The following is a 15,152-nucleotide window of genomic DNA, read 5'->3' on the forward strand; positions in this document are numbered from 1 at the left end:
GAAGAAAAATCCTGCAGGGTTATTCTGCAAGGGCGTGCCACCTTCTTGTTTAGTTGTTCTTGCCTTTTACCAGATGATATTCAGGATGCTTAGCCAGTTGGGCTGTGGTGCGTATCAGGGTCCTGTCAGCACTACTTTCAGGCAGACATGATGCGCAGTTGACCCTTTGAGTTTGTCACACTTGTAAAATAGATCAAATGTATTACTTTCTTATACGCTACATTCCTTTCATTGAGTTGGTTCCATGTCACTTCGCCAACAGTAATTACTTTGTGGTTATTTACCACAAAGTAATTACTTTGAACGTTTCCATCGTGTTTTCTTTTTTTTTAATTTGGGGTGGTCCCTGCTCATGCTTCCTCTTCCTTACTGCCGTACCCCAAACCCTCCCCACCCCTTTTTTACACTCTACCCACAAATACCTATATTTTTTCTATGAAATTTCGTAGTAATTACTTGGTGGTAAATTATCACCAAGTAATTGTCAGTGAAACAACGGGATGCCCGTTGATTTACCAGGGCACAAATTGTGCACTTACCACTAGCCTTTGGCTAGCAATATTTGACGCTTGGCAAGTAAGAAATTGTGCGCTGAGTGTATGTATAGAATTGGAGTGGCAAGTGACTTTTGCAACTTGAATTTTTGCCCTCTAGATTTACATCATTCAGAGTATCATAAATGTGTATATTTATTTTGGATGTTTTCAGATAAGAATAAAAGTACTACTCTGCTACCTTTAACAAATTCTACTTTAAAACTGTGTAGTGTTTTTAAGAATTAATTTAAATTGTATTTTGAATCGAAAAGATGATTCTATAATAAGCAATATTGTATTGTTTAGGTTATTTGCTCTTTGAAGGAATTCAATGACTACAGGCAGTACCTGACAAGCATTAAGTTAGATTTCGAAAAAAGCTATCTGAGAGAACAAGTAAGTATGTCTAAATGAAATAATTAAAAACCTCGCTTATAATTAAGCAAACTTCCTGATTATTGTATTTTGCCCGAATCACATTCTAAAGTTGGATATATTATTTTAATTATGTGTGCCCTTTCTGTCCACAGTGGCGATTTATTTAATACAATTGGCAACACATTTTCTATTTTCTAAGCATACAGGATGTATTTGGGAAGGGCTTATCTTTGGATTTTTGGAATACTAATTCAGGCATGTGTTCAACAAATTGACATCTTAAACCAACACAAACCAGAGAAAATCCATGTCCAATCGTCATTTGGCCTAAACCTTCCATCAGTCCCTGGTCATGATAGCTGTAGGCCAAAACATCAGTTTGACAAGTTGACGGCCCCTGTGTAGACGTTTGCTAGACAGAAACTGGACAGTTGCACACACCCTGTTGCACAAAACATTGCAATAAAATAAAAGGTCAGGAAATAAAATGAAAGGCAAATTGATGGGACATTCGTGAAGACAAATAAGATCGTCATGAAGGGGAAAAGAATATTCTTCCAAGAATAAAGAGTTATGGTAACAAACGTGAAAACTGGCCTTGGAATTTGATAAATGGTCAACAAAGACTTCTTAATTCACACAATAGAAGCTCGAACAGCACTGTAAGAGACTTTGTAATTAAAGGAAAATATTTAACAATGGAAAAGAGTAGCATACTGCCACTTTGTATTTGTTCATTATCCCTTTGCAGAAGGCTGAAGTGACAACATTGCCTTAGCTTGTATACAGGGAGAGTGTGCTGCTCTACAATGTGCGTTCCTCCAGAGACTGAGGCCTGCACGGCAAAGGTCGGGTGGCCCCTTTGTCAGGGGAGATTGTCACATGGCAGACACTCTTGTAGTCTTTTTCCCTTAAGGTAAAGTCACTATGACAATGTGAAGCATTCTATGAAGTTCCTCTCCCAGAGAGAGGCCAAGACTTGGAATCGCCTGATTTGCATACAAATGCAGGCCTCTGACCTTGATTGTGACTGTTTACCACTTGTACATTCCCTTATGGCCCAGAAGCATGGGGGCCATTCCCCCATTGGCCTATGGCTCACAATATTCCTACGATTATACATAGCGAATAGCGGTCTAAATACAGAGAACAAAAGACTGACTTTGTGGAATCCAGCTTGTGAAGGCTGCCCCCTCAAGGTCGGTCTTTTGTTCCCGGTTCCCTCTCTGGGTCTGCTTCGGGGATAACCCCATCACCTCTTCTCCACTTCAGGGCCCACCGCTCTCTCACCTCCAAGCCCCTCCACTTACATATGCTGCGGCCCAATTCTTCACTGTTCTCAGCTGCGTACCTGGAAGCATCACACACTGCACAACACACTTCGGTTGGCAACATTTTGTGTCATGCTTCCGGTTTTGCAGCCTACAGACTACACACGGATATGGCAACATTTTAAAATGAGTATATCACTATGATGTATAGTAGTTCCTCTTAGTGCCAATGCAAAGCTGACTATTTTCCATTGCAGGGATGTCCGTTGTTCCAAGCAAGCAATGTGCTAAATAAAGTGCATTATTGGAGATGGGGTATATTTATTTATGTATTTATTAGATTGTTTTGTTCAGCACTGGCCATACACAGCGGGTTTCAGAGCGCCTTACATGGTTCAAAGGTTAAAAAAGTTACGGAATGGAAAGGATTACGGCAGCCATTCATGGTCAGAGTGTGGAATTGAAGACGGAATTGAGTGAATTCTGCATCCAGTTTATGCCCCTGTGGGGTTTACTTCTGCAGGGGATGGGGAGATGTTATGGTTACAGGTAGTAGCCTGGAAGGTGTGGGCTCTGGCCCTTCCTTGTGGGGGCGGGACTCATAGTATGGTAAAGAGCAGTGTCGCTTGGGGTAGATTGGTCGCCTCGCCAAAGGTTTATATTTTTCTTTTGGGTTCTGTATCACACTTGATGTTTGTGGGTTTTTATTGGGCTCAGAGTGTGTTTTTTACCTATACGGTGAGGGTAGGGAGAGGAGAGTGGGTGGAGCTAGGGAAAAGATTGGCGTTGCATTGCAATTGTTTTACTGTATTCATTGCTTTGACAAGGTTTTGCTTGCTTCTTCTCATCTTGTTTTGTGAAAAAATATTAATACAAATTTGAATAAAAAAAAAATAACTCTTAAAAAGGTTGGAGATGAAACGACATTTTCAAAATGTTTACATAAATATTCAAATAATGTAACCATAAAAGAAGCTGGAGAATACCAATGGGAGATGGATTCTTTTATGAAGCTGCTTTGCTCTTCGAAATAAAGAATATTATGACTTTTGACAATGGTTAAAAAACAAACCCGGAAAATGTTAGACAGTGAATAGTAAACAGAAAACCAACAGGATTGTCCGGGTTCATTGACTTCTCAAGTTGCCATAGTTTTTTGCATGCAAACAATAAAAAAGTAAACATTAAAATACCTGTACATACAATACCTATCATTAAACACCTAAAACCCTTTGGCGTAATGCTTAAAAGCATATTGAATGCTATTGCTCGCAGTCCACGCAAGTTCTCGGCATCAATCAATATATTATGAAATGGCTCGGGTAGTTGTTAAAATGACAAGCCCTGGTGCTGTGCTGTTTGGCTGCATGCTGCTTGTGCTGCCTGGAACTTGAGCGATATTGTTTCCAACCTGAACTCTTCCTACACGGAAGCCACGGCAGGAGCGGCTCCTTTAATACTTTCAAGAATCCCCGGATCAGCTGATGGTGCACGCTTACAGCGTGTCACTATAAAGGAGACAGCCCACAGCCCTTGCTGCGACAAGCCCTGGTGCGAAAAGGGCTGGTGCTGTTTGGCTGTTTGGCGTGGACGGCTGTCGGATGACAGAAAAGCCTGTAAGTGCAATAACTAATTGCGGAAAGTGGACGAAAGTGACCTGCCGTGAACTCAATGTGTTGAGACACCAGAGCTCGGCGGGCAGCTCTTTGTTGACTTTGGGGTCGTCTGATTACACAAAGTTTACAAGCAGCCTCGAGTACCAGCCTGGACGCTCTCGCCGGACCAGATCGGACTGAACGTGAAAGGTGAACTGTGTGGCTAGTGGCCTGACAAGGGCTAACAAGCGAAGAAGTGAAGTGAAGTGAAGTTTATTTTTTGCTATCGGCAAAAGTAACAGCAAACAGTACAACACTTTGGCTTTGGGAGACTGCGGGGGTTTAACTCCTGATCCCTTAGGAACCTGGAACCTGGAGATAGCAGGGTGTCCTGTTCACCCTTTGACTTGCCCAGTAAAATAACTGAACTTGCTTTGCACACACCCACGTGTCTTTTTATCTTGAAACATTTGGGCTCGGGATGTCTGTACCACAGAGGAGATCGCTTAACGAACAACTTCCACGCTGTAAACCAGTGCCACTTGATGGAGCTGAAACTGAAGTTCAAGCACACCCACAGACTAGACAACAACTGTGGCGCTGGAAATCTTTAGCGCCGTCCCATAAAACTAAATGCGCCGCCCGAGCCATTTATCTACTGACCCGGTGGGTGAGACAAATAGTGTAACCCACGACTCAGTCAGTGACCTAGTCTTAGGACAAAGTGTGGTAAGAAACGAAATTACAGACCACTATATCAACGTGAGGGAGGTGGGCACCACATTATGCATCAATCACATGGACAATGCTCATTAATATCTGGCGAGCGTAACTCGGTCAGCGAGCTGCCCCGTAGCCCTATGCTCAGCCACCCAAAATCTGGAAGGAACCCTTGAAGGAGACTTACCTTGCAGTTGTGCGAGCTCTGGTGTTCGTGGGCATGAGCCGCGATCCTCTGGCCCTCTCTGCGGACCTTCTCTCGTACTGGGACGGGGTGCAGATTCGAGCGACGAGAAGCGAGGCGCGATGCCTCCGACCCCCCAGTGAGAGGCCCCCAAGAGTTGCTCGCCTACAACCGGAGAGAGTTCCATCTCGAATGCACCAAAGTGAACGATAGCGGGCGGAGAGGAGGTCATTAGCATAAACGAAACAGAAATTCACGAAGAGGAACAGCGTGACTTGACTCCAAACACTGAGAAGACAGCCATTGTTTAATCGATTAACCTTAGCAGTAACGATAGTGCTCCTAATGACACATCGCCCCAGATCAAGAGTCCCACCTGTGATGTTACACAAAATGATGATGAAGTATTCGTTCAAGCTCATCACTCTGCAATAAAGAACGTATGCAGCATCGAGTCTACCTCTAATGGAACAAACAGAAGAAATTCACTAGATGTGGTCAACAAAATATTAAATGACATCTCCCTAATAAACAAAGCATGCAGCAATGTCTTCAAAGATAATGCAGCCGCTGTGAATCAAAAAACCTGTGCTAAAAAGGCAATTGAAAACATTGCAGATGTAATGAAGAAGACACTGTGTGCGTCGCCTTTATCTAAACGGAAAAATGCTTATGGAAAACGAAGGTGCATTGAACACAGTGTATAACCCAATCTGCCGTGCTCACAGAGGAAAGGCCTGAAAACAATGGACGCATCCACAAGGCGATCCACTTCGCCGCCCACAATGCAAAGGATTGCTACTAATGCAAGAAAAACAAACACCTCACTGTCTTCGTCCACCTATTCGTCCAGCACGGAGCAAAACTACATCCACCTGAGGCGCTCCAAAACACGTCAACAGCTAAAAACACAACGCAGGAATCAGGAGAATAGTTTGGAGTTGGTGGGTTGTATAATGAGAGAGATTCAACCGCTTGTCATGTCATCGCTCGCCATCTCAATTGCCCCATTCCTAAAATTATATGAGCAAGTGGATGGGAATCTTAAAGACCTAACCACTTTCGTTGCACTGATAAATTCAAAACTGGCAGGCATGGACATGGAAATTACACTAACCAATCAGCTGCAGCGCGAATCTAACAAGAGAACAGAGGGCACCCTAAACTCGATGATGGACCAAAGAAAAGCAAATGGACTGGAGAAGAAGATGCTGGCCGATATCACCAGGGAAGCACTCAACCTCCTCAAAGCAAAGAAACCCTCGACTGAACCAACAAGAAATGAGACATACTCAAAACCGACCGAACAGGAGCCGAATGCTTCGGCTACGACAAAAAGCGCTCAACGCTTAGCAGCCAGGGCTTCTGATCCAACTGCAGGGGACTGCTCTAACGATCAAGCAGCCCGCAACGCAAGTGGAAGAGTCAACAAGATCGACACATTACCACCTCCAATAGATCTAACGACAGATGATGTCAACCAGGGAGAACCAACATTAGAGAAACAAAGACAAATTCCACACCAATCAGGTACCAACCAGGAAGCCCAGAAGGTGAATGAAGCCCCGTTAACTCCTGCACAAAACAATCCTTCAGTAATAACTGTGCATGAGATAACGGGAAGAGGGCCCCCGGGACATAAAAATAAGCCCTGCTTCGATAGTATCCTGGAAAAAACGAGATCGTCGGCTAACCCAGCCTCTCTCAACCCACAAACTACAACTACTTCATCTGAGTAGAGGCGGAGTCCATCAAGTCATCGAATCAGCGGCATCTGATAAAGAAGATGAGAGGCACAGAGACATCTTCCTAATCTTTAAGGGGGTCTCAAGCCAATCAACCAAATAGCCTAAAAATCTGATCATTAAATCAATGCAAGCAAAAAAGACAAAAAAATCAGTGTATCAAAAAAACTCGACGATGTAATAACTCCAGAAAGTTCTTGCGTAACATAAAAACCGTAAATGTTACTGTTAATCAGAAATTAAGAGCAGAAAAAACAAATCTGGAAAAGATGACCACGAAGACGAGTACGGCGGACGAACCACAGGAGACCAAAGCTGTGGAACTAAACGAGGGTGACGATCAAATAAATGAACTGATGGAACTGTCTGTCTATGAAGAAGTGGACGTGCCGGGAGTCGAGGACATTGTTCCACCAGCAGAGATACCTGTAGGACCTAACGCATCGGCTCAAGAGTTGGATAAACTATCTTTGGAAGCAAGCACCATGCTTCCGTCGTTGGTTCCCCTCGAAAAACCTCCTCAAGGAATATGTTTGTTGATACCAAAGTTCAAACATGAAAAAGGAGTGTCAACTACTGCTGTAAGCCCGATCTTTCTCACAATGAAAGAAAGACGAGAAAAGCTGATCAAGAAAAATGCTGAACAAGAAAGAAGAGAGAGAACAGATATTAAAATTACACTTCAACCTATGTCGACGAACAAAAACCAAGGGGGTCAGTCTGACATCCGAAAATTTGTTCCAGTTAAGTACAATGGGAAGGGCGATTCCAGGAGCAGGGAAGTTGCGCAGAAACAGGCGTTCCAGGAGACAAAATCACAAACAACCCACCAAACAGAAATTAAAGATGGCAAAAATTGCACATCATTATATAATGTGAAACTGGAGCGAATAGAGAGTCGTGATGATCTCATCATGAACCGAAATAACTTGTTACGCCTCTTACACTGTGTACCACGTCTTAGGACTATACAATCCAACGAGATCCAAACAGTGGAATTCCTACAAGAAGGAAGGGCGGAATGATCAAGTGATCTTACATCTGAGATCAAAAATGATCATAAGCATCATCCTTGAGGCGACGCCTGAGCTGATGTCTCTGGGATTCGACACTTTGGAATTAGTGAACAAAGGGACTCACAAAGAGTCCAGATTCAACCCCCCAGAAGCTCAGCCAGAACTAAGCTCATGGAAGAAAGCAACTGAGATAGGGTCTCTGGAGTCAATGCCACAAGTTGCCTCACACCAGTGTAAAAGAGGCTTAGAAATCGAAGAAGAGTACAAAAATTTGAACCAGGGGTCTAGAAGCGTTGCAGACCAAATTCAAATAACATTCGCTAGCAACTAAACACTCAATAATATAAGTGGACTAAGTGAAACTAGAAACATCGAGAATGTGGAAACTGATAACTGGGGATGGCTAGCCAAGGCCTTGAACAAGACAACCTAAAACTAACGCCAACCTGAAGACAAAATCTTATTATATAAGTTTGGGACTTGGAACACTAGAGGATTTTCGCACTTGTTCCAAGAGAGTTGGCTGGCTGGACTTGACGTAGTGTGTTTACAAGAGACGTGGCTGGATGAATGTCCTATTGCAGGAGAGTACGAAGTTGCCTTCAATCCTGCAATTAAACAAATGATGGGCAGGCCCATGGCGGGCCTATTAACCTTTGTAAAAAAAAGCTTGGGTTTCATATTATTAACACCATGAATGTGTCCCACTATATTCAGCTGACATCAATCAGAAAGAAGAACGAAGGAAACAGAAAGGTACACATTATGAATCTCTATTGGAATCACAGAGCGGCTGGCACAACTACTTATATAGACCAAGTAACAACCATCATTGATGATTGGCGAGAGGCAGATGTTACGGCTGACATTGGCCCTCATTACGACCCTGGCGGAATCCGGAAAACGATGGCGGAAATGCAATACCGCCATCGAATAGCGCTCGGTGCGACTATGACCCGTCACCGCAAAGTACGATGCCATTAGCGACACCGTAGTGAACGCCAACGCCAACTGCACCAAGCACGCGCGCGCGCGCCATGCCAAACCGTAAACACCACCATGGCGCAAGGGTACGCCAATTCCGACCCTAGCGGACATGTACCTAACGCCATCAAGCATGGCGGAAAGCACCATTCCGCCATGGTGAGAAGTACGGCATCGCGAATCAACCGTAAACGGCCCCACTGAGTGCCTGTACACCGCTCCCTGGCCACAAAGTACAACTCCCCGTAGGTGCAATGAAGTCACAATGCAACCAGTGAAATGTACAAGTCACCCATGCATGCCAACGAACAATAGAAACACAACAGGGGCCAATGGGAGCTGCAGGGCACAGATGGCACGAATACAGAAGCCATCCCAATGGACATGACCACAGTCCCCCACCAAGAAACGCACGCAAACACAGGCACCTGTGACCAGCAATATTCCGAAAATCACATCATTCCACCAGTCCACCTGGCTGACCGGCATCTGGCACACAAAACCCAATCCCCCGCCCCTGAGCATGACAACATTGGGCAGCCCCCATCCCTGACCTCACGGGCTTCGTAGGCAAACGCGCCCAGTACAGTACCACGCAACTAAACTCCGAAGCTGGAACCCAGTGCAGATCTCCTCACAATACATCGCCCCCCAAATAGGCATATGCCACATCACTTGCAAAGAAGAACGCTACACGGGCCAAATCAGAATAGAAATTTAATGCACATCAAAATCACCAAGGCCATACAGCCATCAGGCCATGAACTCCAATACACATTTCACCATTGTGGGCTGCATCCGCAAGAAATGACCAGCCACTACTCGTGTGACGCCCTGTTCCCTCATGGTACACAGAGCCACATTCACGTACGAAAAGGCAACATGGAAGCGCACAGAACCGCAGGGCCGTCCCAATGGGGAGGCACTAGTCCAGCTGAAAGGCCGAAATGTTGCTCCGAGCCACCAGTACTGCGTAAGGGCATGTGGCCCATTGGCGATCGTCCCATAAGATCGTAATGCTGCTCCACTGATTAACACGAAGCAGCAGGTGTCGGGAGTAAAACCCATCTGCAGGAGTGGCATACAGATGGCAGTGGCAAAAGGGGAGGAGATACCTGTCAACCAAAAGAAAAGAAAAAGAACAGAATGGCCATCAGTACTCCATTCCAACAACTCACTGCAATGATCACACTAAATCCACAGCCATATGCATGCTAGCCCACTCCAAAGGATCATCACCACCCCAAAACCACTTGCGACTCATAACTATCTATATCGAGGTGTAAACACCATCACAAACGAGTGTACCTGTGCATGCGTCTGTGAAAACAGAATCCATCTGATGGGATTGTTAACGTGCATGGACACAAGTGTCTGAAGGCGCGTCGAGACAGGGAGGGCTCAACAAGGCCAGATAGACGATGGTCCCACTATGGCAGCCCTGCATCACATAGCGCAGGGGAGGCGGACAGATTCCAAGAAGCCCTGTGCATGGCAAACTCTGTATCAAATTATCTGCCCATGCATCCATTCATCATTCCCTCATCCCGGTATAAAAACGCTTGAATATTTACTCACATAACATTAGAAATATCCATTGAGTCTGTGCGTTATGCAGCCTGCAAAATCCACAGTGCCCCAGCCCGTAATTCCAGTGTAGTGAAGTAACATGTATTTGGGAACGTCCGGCCTCATCGCCCACGTCGCTATTGCGCATCCCAAACCATTCATATCAATCATTGCATTCTCGCCATGGCCCCTGTCTCAAGGACATTGTACAATAGTACGTTATATTTGCAGTCAGACCTGTGGGCATTTCCTCGCCGCTAGCTGAAAACCGAAAGCGCCGCCCTCCGAATTCCTCATTTGCAACATCACGTCGAAGAGGCATCTGTGGCCGCTTGAAATCACAAATTAATCCATCGAGTGCAGCTGTGTGTGAAAATGGCAACTGCCTTCACCCACGAATGGGACGCCCCGCCCGTCGTTGCAACTCGGTACAGTGATGAATGAGGGCCCACCGTTACTCGAGTACTACGTTCCACTGACCCTTCACAACTCTGTTCGCGACTGCACAGATAGTATGTGAAACAATGGGACCACAGCAGAATGAACATATCAACCAATGTTACACGGCCATCGGGTACAAATACATGATTGCAATAGCAAGATGCCATTCCACGAATTGCAGCGTTGTGCGCGGGACGTGCTCGGCCAAAGGGGAGAGCAGTTTGCACAGGTGGAATGAATCACCACAGGTGGAGGCCATTCAGCCTGAAAACACATAAATTGCACAGCCAGTCTCCTCCCACAACCACACCGAAATGCTACCGGCAGGACTCGCGATGTTGGCCCTGGGGGACCTGATAGCACTGCAAATACTCCAACTCCAAGAAGAAGACGAACACCAACTACAACCGGCCGCACGGAGGAGACGCAGGAGGAGGAGGAGGCCAAGGCAGGGCCAGCAAGGGCCGCCAGCACAGCCACTACCACCACGCAGGCAGCCCGCAATCCCACGCCTCCGAGCACATCCGTTCAACCTCACTGATGAGCAGATCCACACCCTCTACCGTCTGGACCGGGACACCATAGCCGCCATTGTGGACATGACACAGGCTGACCTTGTCAGCATGATAGACAGCCCAACCGCCATCCCACCCCTACTGAAGGTGGTGTCTGTACTCCACTTCCTGGCCACAGGCACCTACCAGCACACAGTCGGACAGTTGCATGGCATTTCTCAGCCACTGTTCTCACGGACACTATTGCAAGTGCTCGATGCCCTCCTGCAGCACGCAGACGACTACATCTCCCTACCACGCTCGGAGCAGGAAATTACCAACACAAAAGTGGGATTCCATGCACTTGCCGGCATACCTGGTTGCATTGGTGCCATCGACTGCACCCATGTGGAATTGGTCGTCCCACATGCCATGGAGGCCCAGTACCGCAACCGAAAACAATTTCATTCTCTGAATGTACAAATGGTGTGTGACTCCAACAGGATCATTACACATTGTTGTGCCCGATTCCCTGGATCAACCCATGATTCTATGGTCTTGAGGAACTCTACAATACCACGCTACATGGAGCGACACGCAGGGAACAGATCCTGGCTACTCGGTGAGTCTCATTACATGCATGATAATGTGGGGTATGTGATTCGGCAATGACCTGGCAGGAAGGGGGGGGGTGTGCGTACGTAGCAATGGCATTCCACATCATACGTTTCTCGTCCACATACAGGTGATGCTGGATATCCACTGAAGAGATGGCTCCTCACACCAGTCCGGAACCCACGGGACCAGCATGAGGAGGACTACAACCATGCCCACTCATGTACCCGTGTAGTCATTGAACAGGCATTCGGCCTACTGAAGGGTCGTTTCCGCTGCCTCAGCAGGTCTGGCGGGGCACTCCTGTACCGCCATGAGAAGGTTGCAAAGATGGTGATGGCATGTGTCATGCTCCACAACATGTGCGTACGTAGAAATGTGCCCATGCCCCCTGACGCAGAACTGCAAGCACCTGATGATGGTCATGATGAGGGTGGGGATGTGGCAGCACCTCAAGGAGTCCGCGAGGCACAGGAGGGCCGTGACATTCGTCAGCATCTCATTGATGCATGCTTCTAGCACTCACGCCTGGTGGCTGATACATGGACACGGGACTCTTGTGTGTCTGGGACATGCACAATATGGACTGTACGCCTATGATGGCCTAGTACACAAAGATCAATGTCCACACATCTCATTGGTTGATCGTGCACTTTTTATGGCATATGTGATATCATGTTGTACACCCTATCGACCCGCCACCCAAGTGAGCCCAACACACCCCCTCCACCCTCCCACCTCCCCCCCGAACACCAGTGTCCAAAGATGCTCATTGTCAGTGGGCAGTCGCTATTGCAAGCCCCCTCTGCGGGTATCAGGGGCACCCCTGCCTGTGGAGCGCAGGTTCCTCCCAGATCTACGTTGGGGGCTGCCCTGGACGGAACTTGCAACGGATGATGTCTCTGCCTGCTCACGTCCATGCATGTCCCTAAGGGTTTGTGAGAGCTCAGTGAGCACACGGCGCACTGCGGCAAGTTCGGCACATACGTCCTTGGACGTCGCATGCAGTTCCCCCCTCAGGCTCTCGGTGCTTCTCTCCATTTGGACTCTCAAGCTCTCGGTGCTACTCTCCATTTGTGTCCTTAGTGTCTCTGTACTCCTCTCCATTTCTGCCCTAAGTGTCTCAGTTGATGTTTCTATGTCTGCCTTAGTGCCCCCACATTCATCGGCATGGTCCTTGAGGAGCGTGGCCAGTTGCTGCTGTTGCACGATTAACTGGTCGAGGGACTGTTGCCTCTGCTGGGCCATGGCCATTTGCGGGGGTGTCACAGAGGGGCTGTTGTCCTCATGTTGCCCTGCCACAGGGCTTGTGGGGGATGGCCAGTCGTCGTCTTGTGGGTGCCCCTGCGTGGTATCCTCATGTTGTACGGGATGGGACAGACAGGGGGATTGGGACAGGTCATGGATGGATCTGACTTCGACATCCCCTACTTCTGTGTCGGAGCATGCTGCCATCATTGGGGTGTCACCTATGGTGCTGCTGCCACCGGAGGCAGTGCCTTCTGTGGCATCCGTTGGGGGGACCTGTGGTGGTGGTGTTGTGGGCATGCTGGCTGCTGGGGTGCCTGTTGATGTTCCCTCCTCTGTGCTGCCACCTGATTTGTGCTGCTGCCGTGTCTTGATGCGTGCAGCTGAGGTGGAGGGTCTTTGGCCGTTGGTCTTGGCCCTTTTTGCAGGTGTGCTGGTAGGGGTGTCCTGAAGCTCGTCGTTTGGATCGGACCCTGTGGTGGAGTAAAGGAGGGCGAGGGTTATTGATGGGTCTGTGGGAATTGGAATGGCATTGTATCACATGCATTGGGGTGGTACCTGAGGGTGATTTGGGTCGGGGCCTTGGAGGTGCTTTCATTTGTGTGTGGAGTGAGGGTGCAGTTGTTTGGCAGCCTGCAGTTAGGGTGTGCCTGCTTCACGTGTAGTGCGTGTTTTAGGGGTTTTTAATTATTTATGTATTTATTGTGTGTTTTAACGTGCGCTATCAGGCCGATGTGTGTGGACGTTCTCCTGGACATGTGTTTCTGTTGCACTATGTGGACGCATGGTACTTCACATGGATGGACTTTGTGGATTTGTCATTGTTTTATTTGGGCCACCTACCTGAATCTTCGGATGTCTGCACTCCTTTCTCCATCCCTCCGACTCCCTCTATGCTCTCCATTCCGATGGTGGAGGCACAGATTTCTTCCCAGGGGGTCAGCTTGATGGGTGATTCAGGACCTCCCCCGGTGGCTGTGGCAATGTTGCGGTTGGCAGAGAGTATGCTGCGGACGCGTATCCGCAGGTCGTCCCATCGCTTACGGCATTGCTGTGGGGTGCGGGGTGCGGTCCCCACCGCACTTACCCGCTGTGCCACCAGAGCCCATATGGCCTTCTTGTTTGCAAGTGCCGTCCTGGTCATTTGCGTGCAGAAGACGACGGCAGCATTCTCCTGGAGGGTCTCTGTTAGCACGGTGAGTTCCTCATGGGAGAAGTGGACCTGCCGCTTGCGGTCGCACGCTTTCTTCGCTACTTTTCCCATTTTTCTTGGTTTCGCTAGGGTGGATGACGGGTTGGGGTGTGTCTCAGGGTAGTGATTTTAGTGGTTGTGTGGTTTTAGTGGTTTTATAGGTGTACGGCGGGATGTTTCCCGTTCCGGGCCCATGTTTTAACTTCCGTTTCCGTATATTTCCGGTCACCGTACTTTCCGGTAGGCGCTCACTGCGGTGTCCGCTGTGATGGGTGGCGGTATTGCACCTAGGGCGCCCTACGGCGGCGGTGTGGGCCGTTTTGGGGTCATTTCCGCCATCGCGGACTTTGCACTTCCGCCATGCCGTGGTGCCCGTGCCCGATGGGTCGGAATGGGCCGCACTTTGCTCCATCGTGCAATGGCGGAAACGCTATTTACGCTGTGGCGGTCCGGTCAGTCACTTTCCGCCAGGGTCGTAATGAGGGCCATTGTGTTATGTGGAGATCTAAACTTGAATTGCTTAACAACAGTCAACGACCCAAAATTGAACAACGCTGCTAATATACAACTAGCCAGACAATGGATACTACAGATGGAGCTAAGAAACCTGGTGTTGCTGAACGGAAATATTGCAGGTGACATCCCGGCCAAGCCAACTTGGGTCAGAGGTAACCAGCACTCCACACTGGACTGCTTTTACGTCAGCGAGAAATTACATCAAAATTCAACATCAATGGTGGTGTATTCTATGAGCCACAGTGATCATGACTTAGTAATCATGTCCTTAGCCACTACTGACGGGCTCAAACCTATAGCGTGGACGTTCCCAGTCATGGTTGAATCCAACAGAGTCAGGCTGAGATTAAAAGAGATGGATATCAAACATATCATAAGCTTATATGTGGAGGGGCAAGAAGAAACCGAGTATAACCATCTACTAACCTCATACAAAGAAAAACAACAGGGTTCGAAGGCTTATGGGTTTGTTCCAAAACACAGGTTCGACTTAGAGGTGATGAGAAGGAAGAGAGAACTGAGAACGCAAATAAGGCACCTGCCAAGAATGGACAGCAAGTTCTATTTAACTGCGAAACATGAATGCAAACAAAAATATAAACATTGGCTTAGAACCCACAAAGCAGTTATGGTGCAAAATGACTCAGA

At 47.6% G+C, this 15,152-nt stretch overlaps 1 protein-coding gene across 1 annotated transcript in view; it reads left to right on the plus strand.

Annotated features, from left to right (window-relative positions):
• Positions 1 to 15,152, plus strand: part of LOC138481266 (fibrous sheath-interacting protein 2-like) — a 2,966,522-nt gene that overhangs the window by 488,685 nt on the left and 2,462,685 nt on the right. Inside the window, exon 4 of the mRNA XM_069613320.1 lies at positions 843 to 932. Within this exon, the coding sequence (XP_069469421.1) occupies positions 843 to 932 (90 nt within the window). The remainder of the gene's footprint in view (positions 1 to 842; positions 933 to 15,152) is intronic.

Source organism: Ambystoma mexicanum, chromosome 5p (genome assembly GCF_040938575.1).
Source record: "Ambystoma mexicanum isolate Mex_15411 chromosome 5p, UKY_AmexF1_1, whole genome shotgun sequence".
Lineage (NCBI taxonomy): Eukaryota > Metazoa > Chordata > Amphibia > Caudata > Ambystomatidae > Ambystoma > Ambystoma mexicanum.